Below are 17135 nucleotides of genomic sequence, written 5' to 3' on the forward strand. Positions count from 1 at the left end.
CTAAATGTGAGACCTGAAACCATAAAACTCCTTAAAGAAAACATAGGCAATAATGTCTTGGACATCAGTCTTATCAACATTTTCTAGATACGTCTTCTGAGGCAGGGGAAACAAAAGCAAAAGCAAACTAGTGGGACTACACCAAAATAAAAAGCTTTTGCACAGCAAAAGAAAACACCAACAACAAAAAAAGGCAACCTAGTGAATGGGAGAAGATATTTGCAAATAATATATCTGATAAGGGGTTAATACCCAAAATATATAAAGAACTCATACAACTCAACACCAAAAAAACCACAAATAATCCAATTAAAAATGGGAAGAGGACCTGAAGAGACATTTTTCCAAAGACATACAGATGGCCAACAGACACATGAGATGTTTAAGGTCACTAATCATCAGGGAAATGCAAATCAAAACCACAATGAGATATCACTTCACACCAGTCAGAAAGGCTATCATCAAAAAGACAGTGAATAACAAGTGTTGGCACAGATGTGGAGTAAAAGGAACCCTCATGTACCATTGGTGGGAATGTAAGTTGGTGCAACCACTGTAGGAAACGGTAAGGACGCTACTCAAAAAGTTAAAAATAGAAATACAGAGAACAAACTAACGGCTGTGGTGGGAGGTGGGGGGTGGGGGGTAGCTGTGGGTAGGCAAAATAGATAAAGGGGATTAAGAGGTACAAACTTCCAGGTATAAAATAAATAAATCACAGAGATGAAAAGTACTGCATAGGGAATACAGTCAATAATATTGTAATAACATTGTATGGTGACAGATGGTAACGACACTCATCATAGTGAGCACTGAGTAACATAAAGAATTGTCAAATCAATATGTTGTACACTTGAAACTAATGCTACATTGTATGTCAATTAAACTTTGATTAAAGAAAGAGGGGAAAAGGACTTCTTACTCTGATTTTAAAAAAAAAGCAGGGGGGTGCTTGGGTGGCTCAGTCTGACTTCAGCTCAGGTCATGATCTCCCAGTTCAAGAGTTAAGCCCCTTGTCGGACTCTTTGCTGACAGCTCAGACCTGGAGCCTGCTTCACGTTCTGTGTCTCCCTTTCTCTCTGCCCCTCCCCCACTCACGCTCTGTTTCTGTCTCTCTCAAAAATAAATAAAATAAAATAAAATAAAATAAAATAAAATAAAATAAAAATAAAAAACACCGGGACACCTGGTTGCATCCGACTCTTGATCTTGGCTCAGGTCATGATCCCATAGTTCAAAAGTTAAGAGTCCTGAGTTGGGTTCTGTGTTGATGGCATGGAGCTTGCTTGGGATTCTGTCTCTCCTTCTCTCTACTCTCCCCCTGATTGTTCGTTCTCTTTTAAAACAAAAATAAGTAAATAAACCTAAAAAAAAAAAAAAAAAAAGAACTAGAAGGAAACTTTGAGATCTCCCAGCCAGCCAATTTATTTTACACTTAATACGTAGCATATTGTATTTCCCAAAGATGTCCATGCACTTTATGCCATCCACATGCTCTTCTTATGCTCCTCTATCAGAGGCAGGGCCTATGTTCCCTCCACTTACACCTAGGTGGACTTATGACCATTGTGGGAATAGTAGGTAACCTCTCGGGTGAGGCCATGAAAGGCAAGAAGATTCCTCCGGCTCTCTTTCATGACACACATATCTTGGGAGTCCAGAGCCAACATGGAGGTAACTGGCTAGTCTTAAACCAGCACACTAGAGAGGTCATATAGAGACAGAACTGAGAAAGTGAGTGAGAGTGAGGAAGAAAGAGAGAGAGAGGGACAGAGGGAGAATGAGCATGCTGAAGAATCTTTCTAGCCCCAGTGTTAGACTTATCAGTGAGCCTTCAGATTTGTGAGATGCAGCACAGCGACCGCCAGTCACATATAGCTACTTAAATATAAATTACTTAAAATTAAACAAAATTTCAAAAGCTATTCTTCAATCACACGAGTTATATTTCAAGTGCTCAATAGCCACACATAGCTGCTAGCTTCTACTTCACTGGACAGGGCAGGTGTAGACTGTTTCTATCATTGGAGAAAGTTCTAGGGAATAATGCTGCTTCCAATAACTCCAGCCCCCAGCCCTTCAAGCTGCCCTAGTGCTGTGTGGTGCAGACATGAGCTATCCCACCAAGCCCTGCAAATTGCAAATTCGTGGCCAAAATCAATGTTGTTTTCAGGCACTGATTTTTGGGGTGGTTTGTTACGTACCCAGATAGTAAGCAGAATACAAGGAAAATAAAGCTGAAGATGTGAAACAATCTGCCGGAGTTTTGGAGTCCCAAAAATCAGTCAAATATTGGGACTAATCACATTTTACTTCAATGTCCAATAAGTGCTGATGAATAAATGAACAAGAAAATCCCCGAGTCTTGAGCCTGCAATAGTTTTGTTTTTATTTATTTAAAAAAATGTGTATTTATTTCTGAGACAGAGAGAAGGAGCGCATGCACATAAGGGGCAGCGGGAGGGGGAGACAGAGAATCCCAACCAGGCACGTGGAGCCCGATGCGGTGTTCGAAGTCACGAATGATGAGATCACGACCTAAGCTGAAATCAAGAGTTGGACACTTAACCGATTGAGCCACCCTGGTGCCCCAAGCCCACAATATCTTTAATTTCAAATACTTTGCCACTATGCACCAGAAGCATTGTCTCTACTACTCCAGAGAAAGATTTGACGATTCCTGGCTCTGAAGGAACAAGATCCTGAGAAACGTTAGCATCACGGAATCCATGGTAAAGAAAACAAGTCCTAGCTTCTTTCTAGTGAATTTACCAGACTCACCATTTAACAGGTGAAGCTCACTCAATTTTCCAGTTTTTACACTCATATAGTACTCTTTACTTTTTTAAGTTTTTTATATTACATACTTTTAAATTTTTTAAAAATGTTTATTTATTTTTGAGAGAGACAGAGAGGGCATGAGTGGGGGAGGGGCAGAAAGAGGGAGACACAGAATCCAAAGCAGGCTCCAGGCTCTGAGCTGTCAGCACAGAGCCGGACACGGGGTTCGGACGCACGAACCATGAGATCATGACCCGAGCTGAAGTCAGACGCTCAACCGATTGAGCCCCCCAGGTGCCCCTATAGTACATATTCTTAATCTTAAAAGCAAAAGAAACAAACCAAAAACCTTTGATGGTTTTTATCAATATCAACCAAAAGCTATTTTTTTAATTGACTGATTGATTGAGACAGAGGGTACAAGCGAGTGACAGAGAGAGAGAGAGAGAGAGACAGAAAACAAGAAAACAAGAAAACCACAAGGGGCAAAGAGAAAGAATCTCCTAAGGGGCAAAGAGAGAAAAAGAGAGAGAGAGAGACAGAGAGAGAAAGAGAGAGAGACAGACACGTGGGGCTCACCCAGGGCTTGTGTTTCACCTGAAGTGGGGCTCGAGCTCACCCAGTGTGGGAGTCAAACTCATGAACTGTGAGATCATGACCTGAGCCAAAGGCAGATGCTTAACACCTGAGCCACCCAGGCACCCAAAAGCTATCTTTTAAAAATATTCCTTTACCAAGCAATTCATTTTAATAAAATCCAATTTTAAATTATTTGAACTAGGGGTGTCTGGGTGGCTCACTCGGTTAAGCGTCTGCCTTCGGCTCAGGTCACGAGCTCACAGTTCATGAGTTTGAGCCCTGTGTCAGACTCTGTGCTGACAGCTCGGAGCCTGGAGCCTGCTTCAGATTCTGTGTCTCCCTCTCTCTCTGCCCCTTCCCCACTCACATTCTGTCTCTGTCTCTCAAAAATAAATAAATGTTTTTTTTTTTTAAGTTTTTTAGAAGTAAATTATTTGAACTAATGGAAATTACAGATTTGGAGAGTCAAAAATAACTAGGGATGTAAGTGAATTTCCACCTAAACATGAATATAAAAATCACTGTGAGACTTTCTTCCTTCCTTCCTTCCTTCCTTCCTTCCTTCCTTCCTTCCTTCCTTCCTTCCTTTCCTTCCTTCCTTTCTCTCTCTCTCTCTCTCTCTCTCTCTCTCTCTCTCTTTCTTTCCTTATTTATTTTGAGAGAGAGAGAGACAGAGGGGCATAGATAGAGTGAGAGAGAGATTCCAAAGCAGTCTCCACACTGTCAGCACAAAGCCCAAATGGGGCTCGATTCCATGAACTGTGAGATCATGACCTGAGCCAAAACAAAGGGCTGGATGCTTAACCGACTGAGCCACCCAAACACCCCATGAGACTCTATTTCTAATAATGAATTATGAAGCTACATTGAAACAACCTGGGAAGTATCACAGCTTCCCCATCAGACCAGAGCAAAAACTAGACTTCACGTACAGACTACAAAATTTTCTGCTAGCATGAGCCTAAGCAGACATACCATATCAAAACTTCCATGTATGAAATTAGATGATACTCAAAATAACTGTTAATCTTTAACTTCATTTATTTTTTTCAAAGTAATCTCTACACCCAACGTAGGCCTTGAATCACAACCCTGAGATCAAGAGTCACATGCTCTTCCAGGGCACCCGAGTGGCTCAGTTGGTTGAGTGTCTGACTCTTTTTTTTTTTTTTTTTTTTTTTTTTTTTTTACGTTTATTTATTTTTGAGACAGAGAGAGACAGAGCATGAACGGGGGAGGGGCAGAGAGAGAGGGAGACACAGAATCGGAAACAGGCTCCAGGCTCTGAGCCATCAGCCCAGAGCCTGACGCGGGGCTCGAACTCACGGACTGTGAGATCGTGACCTGAGCTGAAGTCAGACGCTCAACCGACTGAGCCACCCAGGCGCCCCGAGTGTCTGACTCTTGATTTTGGCTCAGATCATGATCCCAGAATCATGGGATCGAGCCCTGCATTGGACTCCGTGCTGAGTATGGAGTCTGCTTAAGGTCCTCTATCTCTCTCAAAAGGAAAAAGAAAAAAAAGTCACATGCTTTTGCAACTCAGCCAGCCAGGCATCCCCTAAATTGTTAATAGCTACATGTTTTAAAGAGTTCTTATCTCTAAAATATAGAGATTAGAATTATGATAAAATGGTATCAGGAATTTGCCTGAAGTTAAGATGTAGCTGGGGTGGGCAGTATAGAGGAACACAGATGAAACAAAGTAGCCCTGAGTTAATGACTGCTGTCACTGCTGGGCTTTATACTCCTCTCTTCTACTTACGCTTGAAAAAGTCCACAGCCAAAGAATTAAAAACCAACCAACAAATATTTACATGTTTTGGTTTGAAATGCAAAGCAAGGGTGAAGAGAGTATGAGATGGTGGCAAACCACACTCAGATAAAGGCCAGGCTTCCTAGAAGTTCAACTATTAAAGAAAAGGACCAAAATGTCCAAAATAAATACAAAATGACTCAAATCTATAAAAACCCTTATCACTTCTATTTTTTTTAACATTTATTTATTTTTGAGAGACAGAGTGAGACAGAGTATGAGTGGGGGAGGAGCAGAGAGAAGGGGCTACACAGAATCCAAAGCAGGCTCCAGGCTCTGAGCTGTCAGCACAGAGCCTGATGCGGGGCTCGAAATCACGGACCGCAAGATCATGACCTGAGCTGAAGTCAGACACTTAACCGACTGAGCCACCCAGGCGCCCCAAAACCCTTACCACTTCTAGAACACACACCCAAGTGCTCCATGTTGGGATCACAGCCAGGATGTAGCTGACTCATACATTACACAGAATTCAAACATGTGTGGTTACTGGATTTCTTAGCCAACAGCCAATAACTAAAAGGGAGGCTAATAAATACAGACGCACAAAAGGCAGAAGACTGCTGATGGCCTAATGGGATGGGGAAAAAAAGAGAACAGCTATATAAGACGTGAAGTTCACCGCTAATTAACACAACTTTATGGGGTAGTAACTAGTACGTTTAGTTGGAAGGCCACAGGATTTGGAGTCAAAGACTGTTCCACAGCCACTTACTTGCTAGACGAACCTAACCAAATTATTTAACCTCGTTTTTTTCTTTAGAAAAATGAAAGTGGTAGCTATACCACTAGGCTTACCCTGAGGACTGAAAGAGAGGTAACTGTCAAGTACCTTAGAAGCAGATTCTCCAATCTCAGCTGACCATTTGCCTACAACCTTACGAGAGTCGCTGAGCCAGAACCAGCCAGCTAAGCGCTCCTAGACTCTGAAGCCTCGGACGCCGCATGAAATCATAAATGTTTGCTGCATTAAGTTGCTACATTTGGAATAACTTGTTGCACAGAATAGACAACTATTATATGAAGGAACAAGGTATCTATTATTTGACTAACTAAATTTTTTTTCTAAATATAGTCATTGAACTTCTTTGGTATACAAACTAGGTAACACAAGGAACCCTTTTCTTTATCTGAATGGCATACTCATCACTTTGTAATGGCATGTTTATGAAGCCGGGTATTATTTTGAAGACGAAACTTCTTGAATCTGACATGGCTCATATGCAAGAAAACTATGGGGGGTAAAAACCTAGACTCTGTGTCACGGTTCAGTACCTCAGGCCTTGACCTCATACTCAGGCCTTACTCTGTAATATACATATACTCTATATCTATATCTATGCACTGTATATCTACACTACATTTTATTTTTTTAATGTTTATTTATTTAGTTTGAGAGAGAAAGCACAAGCAGGGGAGGGGCAGAGAGAGAGGGAGAGAGAGAATCCCAAGTAGGTTCAACACTCAGCACTGAACCGGACACAGGGCTAAATCCCACAACTGTGAGATCTTGACCTGAGCCGAAATCAAGACTCAGATGTTCAACCCCATTGAGCCACCCAGGTGCCCCCACGTTTTAATATTAATAAAAAGTATGCTTAGTCCTACCTGAATGAGGCATTTGCTCACATCGCTAGCACAGAGTGCTTTGTTACAACTCAGTGACTCAGGGACCCAAGTCAGGAACACCAGAATGGCCAGAGTAAGCACAACAACAGAAAGTGACTTCATGGTTCTTCAAAGACAATCAACTCCCAGGAAGCTAAACCAACAAACAAAAAGAAACAAAAAAAAAAAAAAACCAAAACTTTAATTCAAAGGGAAGGACTAGGTTAAGAACAAATACAGAAATGGAAAGCAAAACAAATAAACCAAGACTCATTATTTGTATTAAACAACTTTTGAGTGATCATTTAAAGGACACTTTCAATGAGTGATTAAACAGTCAAAACCAACTACTTTATATAGTAATGTCTTGTCAGCAAACTGCAAATACATATGTGTGTGTGTGTGTGTGTGTGTGTGTGTGTGTGTGTAGTACCACCGGATTACTGAGGCAAATAACCAGTTTTAATACTGCACCACTTTAGCTTTAGGCCCATTATTCAACTTTAAACCTATATAAAAACTATTAATACAGTACCATAATATAAAACGTTTAACAAATTTTAAAACTGCAAATTATTCTAATGATTATTTATGACTATCTCATTTTATGTCCTCACATAATTAGCCAGAAGCCATGAGCTTGAAGCGGCTCAGAGAAAGAAGTTGAGGTGACAGTCATTTCTTAAATAACTTAGCAAATAACCAAGGGGGTAGTAAATTATCAACTGCACTAAGAACTCCGAGTAATTTCTTAAAATGTGAAGATGTTCTTTTAAGCCTATACCATAGGTACCATAGATTCTGCAACGTTATTAAGAAGACAGTGCATTTTAAAAAGGAAAAGGAAAACAAGACCAGCACAAATCCTGATAGTGGTTAAACAGTGATTAAGCTAACATGGTTAGTAAGCTTTTTAAAAAGATAGAACTTCTTCGCGTTCAAACACCCCCCCCCCAGAATCAATTAAAGTAAATGATTATTGATGTCAGATAGATAAAAGGTGAGTTTATGGAGCCTTTATGATTACTGTAAACTTTTACTCCAAGCATTACAAAATACAGTAAAACAAAAGCTCTAAGAAGGTGAAAAGAATAAAGGGCTTTGCACCAGGTATGACTCAATTTTGAAAGAGAAAGCCCTGGCGAGGCCCACAAAGTATTCCGAAAGACCGTTAGTAACCCAACTTTCTAATATATTTAACAGCACATACCAAGTCGGATGATTTCTGGTGCCACCAGCACATATTCGTGGAGGCCAAAGAAGGTATTTTGAAAAGTGATTTTTTTTCCAGAACTAGTTTTCACCCTACACTCACTAAAACTGGGACTTTCCCCCGCATCTCTTATGGTTGTCTCCATCCTACTCCCCAAAGCTTACTGGAAAAAGTATTCAAGTAAACAAGGGCAAGTACAAAGCAGGTAACAATTGTTTAAAGGGCCTCTCCTTTTTTCCTGAGGAGTCAGGAACGGTGCCGCATCGAAACTGTTTTCGTACGTGGGGACCAGTTTCTCAGGCTCTGGCGACCTGTGCGTGGTCCCCAAGGGGGATGGCACTGACAGCAGCCTTTGTGCCTCTGGACGGAGCCCCAGCTGCCGGTTGGCGAGGCAGAGGCCACCGCGGCTCTTCACCCCCGCTCACCGACGCGCCGCTGAAAGCGAGGCAGGGGAGGGGGCCGCAGGGGTGCCGCCGGCCTGCGCGCCCGCGCCCAGCACCCACCGGGCGGCGCCCCCACTTCGTCCAGCGCGTAGGCGGGGCCCAGGCCGCGCGGGAGCTGCTCCGCTCCTCCCGGCCCCGAGAGCCCGCCGCGGCCTCGGCCTCCAGAGACCGGAGCTCGGGGCCCGGACCCTCCCCGGCCGCAGACGCTGCCCCGACTGCTCCCGCTCACCGTGCGCCGTGGCGCCGCCAGGCCGCCTGGCCCTCGTTTCCCCGCAAGTCACCCGAGCCCTGGGCGCGCCGCCGGGCTGTGCGAGGGAGGCAGGCCGCGCCTCCGCGCCGTCCCTCAGCGCTGCGCCCGCGAGCCTCGGGCACCTTAAAGAGACAGGCCCGCCACCGCCCTCCCCCCAGCTCCCCCGGTCCCTCCGCCCGCCCTCGGCTCCCCGCCGCCGCCAGCTCCCGACAGGAGGCGTCTCTCACTCCCGGGGCGCTCCTGTCAGCGCACGCCCCGGCCCCGCCCCCGCCAGGCCCGGCGCCCAGTCCCCAGTCCGGCCCCGGCCCGGCCCGCGCGAAGGCCCCGCCCCCAGGCCCCGCCCCCCGCCAGGCCCACCGCCGCGGTCCCGCCCCCAGCCGCGGCCCCGCCCCGCTCACGCACGAAGGCCCCGTCCCGCCCTCGGGTCACGCCCAACAGTGGCCGCACTCCGGCCCCCAGGGACACCCACCCGGGCGCCCACGCGCACTTTCCCTCCGCCCTCTTCCCCGCCCCCATCTCAGGCTTCTTTGTCCGCCTACTTGGGGCAGACCCTCTGTGAGGCCCAGTCCCTGGACTTAGCAAGTGCATGTCGCTCAGCTGCCCATTTGACGTACCCGAGCTCGGTGACTGTCTACGGCAACCACTTGAGGCAGCAGTGATGGTCCCGTTATGGGGATGCAAGACAGAGGCACCTAGTGGTGGAGTAGCCCATCCCGCTACCTTGCAGAGCTGACACTTGAACTCTTGTTATCTCATGTTGGAGGCCAGATTTATTAAAAAGGCAGGTTTCTGGGCTCTGGCTCAGAGCTACTGAATAAGGATCTGCTAGGGCAGAGCCTTCGTTCAGCAGTTCACTAAAATTTGCTGCGTCCTTAGCCAGTGCCTGGCACTGTGCTTAGCACTGGAACTAGAAAAGAGGAGGCGACGTGGGTGCTGGCCGAGAAGGAGGCCACTGGCCTTCGGAGAGGATGGACAGACAGCTAGACAAATGGCTGCAGCGAACCACCTCAAGTAGGAGAAGGCTCCCGGAGCATGGATGACGCAGCACTCATTTCAGGCTGTATTTTAGAAAAAAGAATTCCTTCCATCAACAGTTGGCATGTACATAAAGGCATTTGAGAATTGCGCTCAGATCTTTACAACAACCCTGGGAATTTGCTTTTTAAAAAGATTCCAGAGTGATTAAGTTGGAGCCCATTGGGCTAGATGATCCACAAGGTACTTTCCCTTTGCAAATGGTGACATAGTAGTGATAGAGTTTTAAGCTAGTAGGAGTCTTAAATGCCTTATATTCCCCTTTGTTGCTTGGAAGAAAACAAAGAATGGATGGAAAGAGTTGATTGGCCAAGGGGGTGGATTACCTTAATGATGTTAGTTCATTTTTGTACAGTAAGTAAATAAACGTGCATTTTAAAAATCATCCCTGAAAGTTATATTTTTAAAATTTTTAAATGTTTTTATTCATTTTTGAAAGAGAGGGCATGAGTGGGAGAGGGGCAGAGAGAGGGGGACAGATGATCTGAAGCAGACTGTGCTGACAAAGGCAAGCCTGATGGGGGGCTCAAACTTACAAGCCAGGAGATCATGACCTGAGCCCAAGTCGGATGCTCAACTGACTGAGCCACCCAGGTGCCCCATCCCTGAAAATTATCTTAAAGAAATAATTGAGAGTATACAACTTTAAAGTCCCATCCTTTGGCATTACTTATTGGTTAAATGAATTATGGCACTCCAGTGCAATGGACTAAATCACCTATTAAAACGTAATATTGTAGGTCAGAAGTTCTCACAATTCCATGTCTCGGGACCCCTTTACACTCTTGAACGGTACTGAGGGCTCTGAAGAGGTTTTATATGTGCTACATCTATCAAAACTTTTGAAATTAAAACTGAGAAATTTAAGAACTATTTATTCATTTATTTCACTTAAAAATAATAGACTCTACTGTAAGGTAACACGAAAGACATATTTTATGAAAAATAAGCATATATTCCAAAACAAAAAAATAGAAAAGTGACATTATTTTACATGTCAAAGTTAATAGAAGGCAGCTGGATTTTCATATTTGCTTCTGCGTTCAAACTGCTGCAATATCATGTATTATGTAGCCTCTAGGAGACTACTCTAAGCTTGTAGAAGGAGAATGAAAAAGGCAAATAATATATTAGAATTAAAATAGAAATTCTGAGCTCATGAACCCCCTGAAACGGTCTTGGGACTCCTAGGGTCCCCAGATTACACTTTGAGTACTAGTATTGCAGATAAATATTGTTGGCATGGAAAGATATTCATTGTATATCAACATTTTAAAGTGGTGTACATACTTTTAGAATGATTAACATCAAAAATTGTGTATACAGGGGTGCCTGGGTAGCTCAGTCAGTTAAACGACCGACTCTTGGTTTCTGCTCAGATCATGATCTCATGGTTCGTGAGTTCAAGCCCTGAGTAGGGCTCAGAGCAGACAATGCGGAGCCTGCTTGGGATTCTCTTTCTCCCTCTCTCTCTGCCCCTCCCCTGCTCTCTCTCTTTCTCTCTCAAAATAAATAAACTTTAAAAAAATGTTATATAGGTATTTAAGAAGGGCTGGAAAAAGAACCATGGTGTTAGCAGTGGTTATTTCTTGGTGAAAATATGAGTGATTTTTGTTGATGTGTATTTTTTGTTGTTTTTTTTATCTGCATTTTCTGATGTCTTTGTTTCTGTTACTTCGGTAATAATTTTTAAAAATACAGCTTTTTAAACGTTTTTGATTTTTGAGAAAGAGAGTGTGTGAGCGGGGCAAGTGCAGAAATAGAGGGGGATAGAGGATCCAAATGGGGCTCCACACTGACAGCAGAGACCTGGAACCATGAGCCACGAACCCTGAGATCGTGACCTGAGCCAAAGTCAGAAGCTCAAACAATTGAGCCACCTAGGCGCCCCCAAAATACAATTATTTCTAATTTAACTTAAAGATCCTCCTTGTTACACCCTAGGAGGTCAAATGGTAGTTGAGCCCCCAGGTGAACATCGAGTGGTTCTGGATCTGTGGTTGGCAGTTTGAGAATCTGAGAGCTATACTTCAGTGGCTATTTTATTTTACCAGAAGCCTTTATAATCAATGCAATAAAAAAAAACTCTTAGTTGGGTTATGGGGAGCTTGGGTGGCTCAGTCAGTTAAGCGTCCAACTTCCTTTGGCTCAGGTCATGATCGCACCACAGCTCATGAGTTTGAGCCTGGCGTCGGGCTCTGTGCTGACAAGTTCAGAGCCTGGAGCCTGCTTCAGATTCTGTCTCCATCGCTCTCTGCCATTCCCCCACTCGCGCTCTGTCTCTCTCTGTCTCTCAAATGTAAATAAACATTAAACAACAACAACAACTCTTGGTTGGGTTTGATGAAAGGGTCAAATGTCACGGAATCACCTAACTTTCAATCAGACGTGGACCTGTCAGTGGTTGACTCTCAGCCAACTGTAGTAAGGGGATGTATTAGTTTCCTATTGCTGCCTTAACAAATTACTGCAAATTTACTGCTGTAGAACAATACAAATTTGTTATCTTACAGTTCTGGAAGACAGAAGTCCTAAAATCAAGGAATCAGAAGAGCTGTGTTTCTTCTGGAGGCTCTAGGAGACAATCCATTCCTTGCCTTTCTAGCTTCCAGAAGCCACTGGATTCCTTATTTTGTGGCCAGCAGTGTGGCATCTTCAAGTCAATATCCCTCCCTCCTCTCTCTCTCTTTTCCTCTCTCTGTGTCTCTCTCATCTCTTCTACCATATTCTCATCTCCCTCTCTAGCTCTGACCCCCCCGAATCCCTCATGTAAAGCCCCCTGTGGTTTGGTTACAGTGGGCCCACCCGGATAACCCAGGGTAATTTCCCGTCTCAAGATCCTTAATTTAATCACATCTGCAAAAAGTCCCTTTGTCCATGAAAGGTAATTAACATCCATAGATTTTAGTGAATAGGTTGTGGACATCTTTGTGGTCTAGGGTGGGGAGGTATAGTACACAAAGGTGGGTTTGGGGGGATTGGGGTGGGGGCATTATTCTGCCCAACACAGAGGTATAATAAGGAAAATTGTGATTTGTAAACTTCTGGTCTAGAACTCATCCTTGTAGGTAGTGGGTTATATACCCTCATCTGTGGTCATCGCCTCACCCTGCCCATCCACCCTAGAAGAAAGGAGCAAAGTGAGAGCCTGATGCACAGGTTTTTGGTGCCCTTGCCAATTTGATTTGGCTTCTCCACTTCTGAGTTTCACGTTGCTGATTCTCTAAAGGAGAGAGTGGGTGGGGCCCCCTGTCTTCATGGGCAGGAGGCAGGGCAAGGGCCCAGGAAGGGAAGCTCAGGCCTGGCTAAAGGAGGCTCCCGTCATGAGCACCTTCCAGCCCAGTGGGCACAGGAAAATTACTCTGTCTGCCAAAAGGCCAGCACTTCAGGGGCTGAGAATCCTGATTTGGAACCCACTATCCCATTCTTAATGTCTCTCGACTTGGGTAACTCAACTCAATTAGCTGATCTGGTTTTACATATTTGAATTAAAGTGAGCCACAGTTTATCCACCTCCCAGCTTGATCTTGGGAGGGAAGATCTACCGGGGATGGGAGGCCCATTTGAGGAGAAACCTCCTTTGTCCATCACTCTCTCTCCCCCTTCCATCCTTCCTCCCTGGTCTGTTATGGGTCTACTGCAAAGCTATCTAAAGAATGAAGAAAGGAAGTGGATTTCTTCTAAAGGCCTCTCAATTCTTCCTGTTGTAAAACAAGAGGGGCACCTCGATAGTTCAGTCGGTTGAGCATGGAGCCTACTTGGAATTCTCTCCCTCTCTCCCTCTGCCCCTGTCCCCACCATGTCCCCCCCACCCCACTCCATGCTTGAACACACACACTATTGAAAAGAACAGAAAAAAGAAGAGAAAAGAAAAGAAAAGAAAAAAAGAAAAGAAAAAGAAAGAAACATAGGAAATCTTGAGGATATATATATATATATATATATATATATATATATAGTTCTAAAGTTTCTTGTCATTCCCTCGCTATGAATGGTTGTTGATCTACCATGTAAAAGTAACATTCAGGCAGGTTATTCCCTACGTGGGGATAGGGGGTGAAGGGTAAGGTAGGGGTGGAGGGGTGCCCAGGGACTGCAGGAGGCCCAGTAGACCACTACTGGTCTGAAGCATGCAGACCCCACCTGCTAGAAGAGGGTGCTGTTTCAGCAGAGGAGATTTGCAAAGGACTATCAAGGACTATTGAGATACTTACAAAACGTGAGCCCTAAGACTTCCCAAAATTCAATTTTTACAAGTGTTAATAGTAGGCTCACTCTTGCCTAACAAATTAGGTCCAAACTCTGTAGCTTATTTACTTAAAATATCTATTAATTTATTTCCATTTACTTTCCCTGCCCCCATCACAGAAATAATACATACTTAGGTGGGGAAAATTTTTAAATTATGGGACCTCGTAAGGCCATTTTAGCCCCTAGCAATTGCTCTTAGCTTTGTGTGTACTTCTATCTTTTTCTTAAAGCTTATTTACTTTGAGAGAGAGAGAGAAGCAGGGGAGGAACAGAGAGAGAGGAAGAGAGCGAGGATCCCAAGCAAACTCCCAACTTCAGCGCAGAGCCCCATGCAGGGCTCGAACTCACAAACCATGAGATCGTGACCCGAGCTGAAATCGAGAGTTGGACGCTTAACCGACTGAGCCACCCAGACAGGTGCCCCTTCTGTCTTTTTGAAGTCACATACATTAGTGTATGTTTGTGAAAAATGAAATTATGCTAAGAATACTTCACTACAACTTGCTTTTTTCCACTTAGCATATCTAGACCATCTTTTCATGCCAGTATATGCATATCTTTTTTGATGTTCCACAAATCCTCTCCATAAGTCAAGCTGGTCTATTTTCACACTTCATACTTTTCCAATCTTGTATTTCGGCACATTCTTCTTTTTGCTAAGAACAGGATTCTTATTTTTTTCTAGCTACATAAATTTTACCCACGCTTTAAAACCTGTTCAAATATCACTCTATCAGATATCAAAAGTCATCTTCCATGTTTCAACCCAATGCCTGGCACATAGTAAGCCCTCAGTGAATGAATCGATTCAGTGAATGCGTTCCCTGGCTAACGTCCCCAATAGCTCTGAGCCCCTAAAGCATTTATTTGCACCGATATTTCACAATTAGTGCATATATGTTTTGTTTCCTCAACTAATGTTAGAAGCTTCTTTAGGGCAGGAATTATGTCATTAACGTATCATTTCACTGTGCGCAGGGGTTCTGAAGCCCTCGGAAGGACCATGAAAACTAGGACCCGTGGTCTCACCTGTATTAGCCAAAAATGACAGTAGTAACGAAGAGGTGAAAAACATTTAGTGAAGAAGATAAGGCTGCATAGAGTCAAGAGCTTGATGGTCACTTTAAGAAACAAGGAAAAGCAGAAATCAGTGGGGCTAGAATAATCACAAAGACTTCCTGGAGGCTTATGCTTGGTCAGAAGGGGAGGTCAGACCTGCAAGGGCGGAGAGGAAGACTTTGGGAGGTTAGTGACTGGAGGATGACGGGCTGGGAGGAGGAGTGTCCCAGCAGCAAACCACCCAAGACGACCTCAGAGCCGCACCACCTTACAAGAGAGGAGCTCCAAGGACCCAGGAAATCAATGCTCTGTGTGTGTGTTAAATGCATGTGACGTAAAATTTACCATCCTAATCACTTGAGAGTATACAACTTGGTGGCATTTAGTATAGCCACAATTTTAAGCAACCAGATAGTGGTGACCCTATCAAATTCCAGAACGTTTCTCTCACCCCCAAAAGGAAACCCAGTACACATTAAGCAATCACACTCCCCCCCACCCCACCCCACCCTTACCTCAGCGATCACTAGTCTAGTTTCTGTCTCTACGGGTTTGTCTATCCTGGACATTTCATTTAAATGGAGTCAGACAGGGGCGCCTGGGTGGCGCAGTCGGTTGAGCGTCCGACTTCAGCCAGGTCACGATCTCGCGGTCCGTGAGTTCGAGCCCCGCGTCAGACTCTGGGCTGATGGCTCAGAGCCTGGAGCCTGTTTCCGATTCTGTGTCTCCCTCTCTCTCTGCCCCTCCCCCGTTCATGCTCTGTCTCTCTCTGTCCCCAAAATAAATAAACGTTGAAAAAAAAAAAATTTAAATGGAGTCAGACAGAGGTGCCTGGGTGGCTCAGTCAGTTAAGTGTCTGACTTCGGTTCAGGTCACGATCTCGCTCACGGTTTGTGGGTTTGAGCCCCACGTCAGGCTCTGTGCTGACAGCTCAGAGCCTGGAGCCTGCTTCGGGTTCTGTGTCTCCCCCTTCCTCCGCCCCTCCCCCACTTGTGCTCCCTGCTCTCAAAAATAAATGAATAAACATTTAAAAAAATAAATAGGGGCGCCTGGGTGGCGCAGTCGGTTAAGCGTCCGACTTCAGCCAGGTCACGATCTCGCGGTCCGTGAGTTCGAGCCCCGCGTCAGGCTCTGGGCTGATGGCTCAGAGCCTGGAGCCTGTTTCCGATTCTGTGTCTCCCTCTCTCTCTGCCCCTCCCCCGTTCATGCTCTGTCTCTCTCTGTCCCAAAAATAAATAAACGATGAAAAAAAAATTTAAAAATAAATAAATGGAGTCAGACAATATGTGGCCTTTTGTATCTGGCTTCCTCACTTAGCATAATGTTCTCAAGGTTTATATGTTATAGCACTTATCAAAACTTCATTCCTTTTTGTGGCTTTCATTTCATCACTGTATGATATGCCAGATTTTTTTTTTTTTAGTGTTTTTAACGTTTATTTATTTTTGAGACAGAGAGAGCATGAATGGGGGAGGGTCAGAGAGAGAGGGAGACACAGGATCTGAAACAGGCTCCAGGCTCTGAGCTGTCAGCACAGAGCCCGACGTGGGGCTCGAACTCATGGACCGCGAGATAATAACCTGAGCCGAAGTCGGACGCTTAACTGACTGAGCCACCCAGGCACCCCTGTTTTTGAGTGTTTTTATTTTTATTTTTGAGACAGAGCCAGCACGAGATGGGGAGCGGCAGAGAGAGAGAGGGAGACAGAGAATCTGAAGCAGGCTCTGTGCTGACAGCAGAGAGCCCGACGCGGGGCTCGAATTTGCAAACTGTGAAATCATGACCTGAGCTGAAGTCGAATGCTTCCCTGACTGAGCCACCCTGGTGCCCCGATACACTACATTTTGTTTATTTAGTCATCAGCTGATGGACATTCGGGTTGTTTTTACTTCTGGCTCTTGTAAATAGTATTGCTAGGAGCATTCATGTACACATTTTTGTTTGAACACTTATTTTTGATTCCTTTGTGTATTTAAGTAGGGGTGGAATGGGTCATATGGTAACTGTGTCTTTAACTTGAGAAACTACCAAACTGCTTTCCACTGTGCCATTTTACATTCTCACCAGCAATGTATGAGAGCCCCAGTTTCCCCACATCCT

At 44.5% G+C, this 17135-nt stretch overlaps 1 protein-coding gene across 2 annotated transcripts in view; it reads right to left on the minus strand.

Annotated features, from left to right (window-relative positions):
• Positions 1 to 8908, minus strand: part of TWSG1 (twisted gastrulation BMP signaling modulator 1) — a 71881-nt gene extending 62973 nt beyond the window's left edge. Inside the window, exons 1-2 of one of the 2 annotated variants that reach the window (XM_045459789.1) lie at positions 8670 to 8908; positions 6785 to 6938 (exon numbers count right to left, since the gene is read on the minus strand). In XM_045459789.1, the coding sequence (XP_045315745.1) occupies positions 6785 to 6907 (123 nt within the window). In that variant the 5' untranslated portion in view covers positions 6908 to 6938; positions 8670 to 8908. Of the gene's footprint in view, positions 1 to 6784; positions 6939 to 7994; positions 8637 to 8669 lie in introns of those variants that run through there. The other variant, XM_045459790.1, reaches the window with a different exon arrangement.
• Between the last annotated feature and the right edge of the window lie 8227 nt (positions 8909 to 17135).

Source organism: Leopardus geoffroyi, chromosome D3 (assembly GCF_018350155.1).
Source record: "Leopardus geoffroyi isolate Oge1 chromosome D3, O.geoffroyi_Oge1_pat1.0, whole genome shotgun sequence".
In the NCBI taxonomy this organism is placed as follows: Eukaryota; Metazoa; Chordata; class Mammalia; order Carnivora; family Felidae; genus Leopardus; species Leopardus geoffroyi.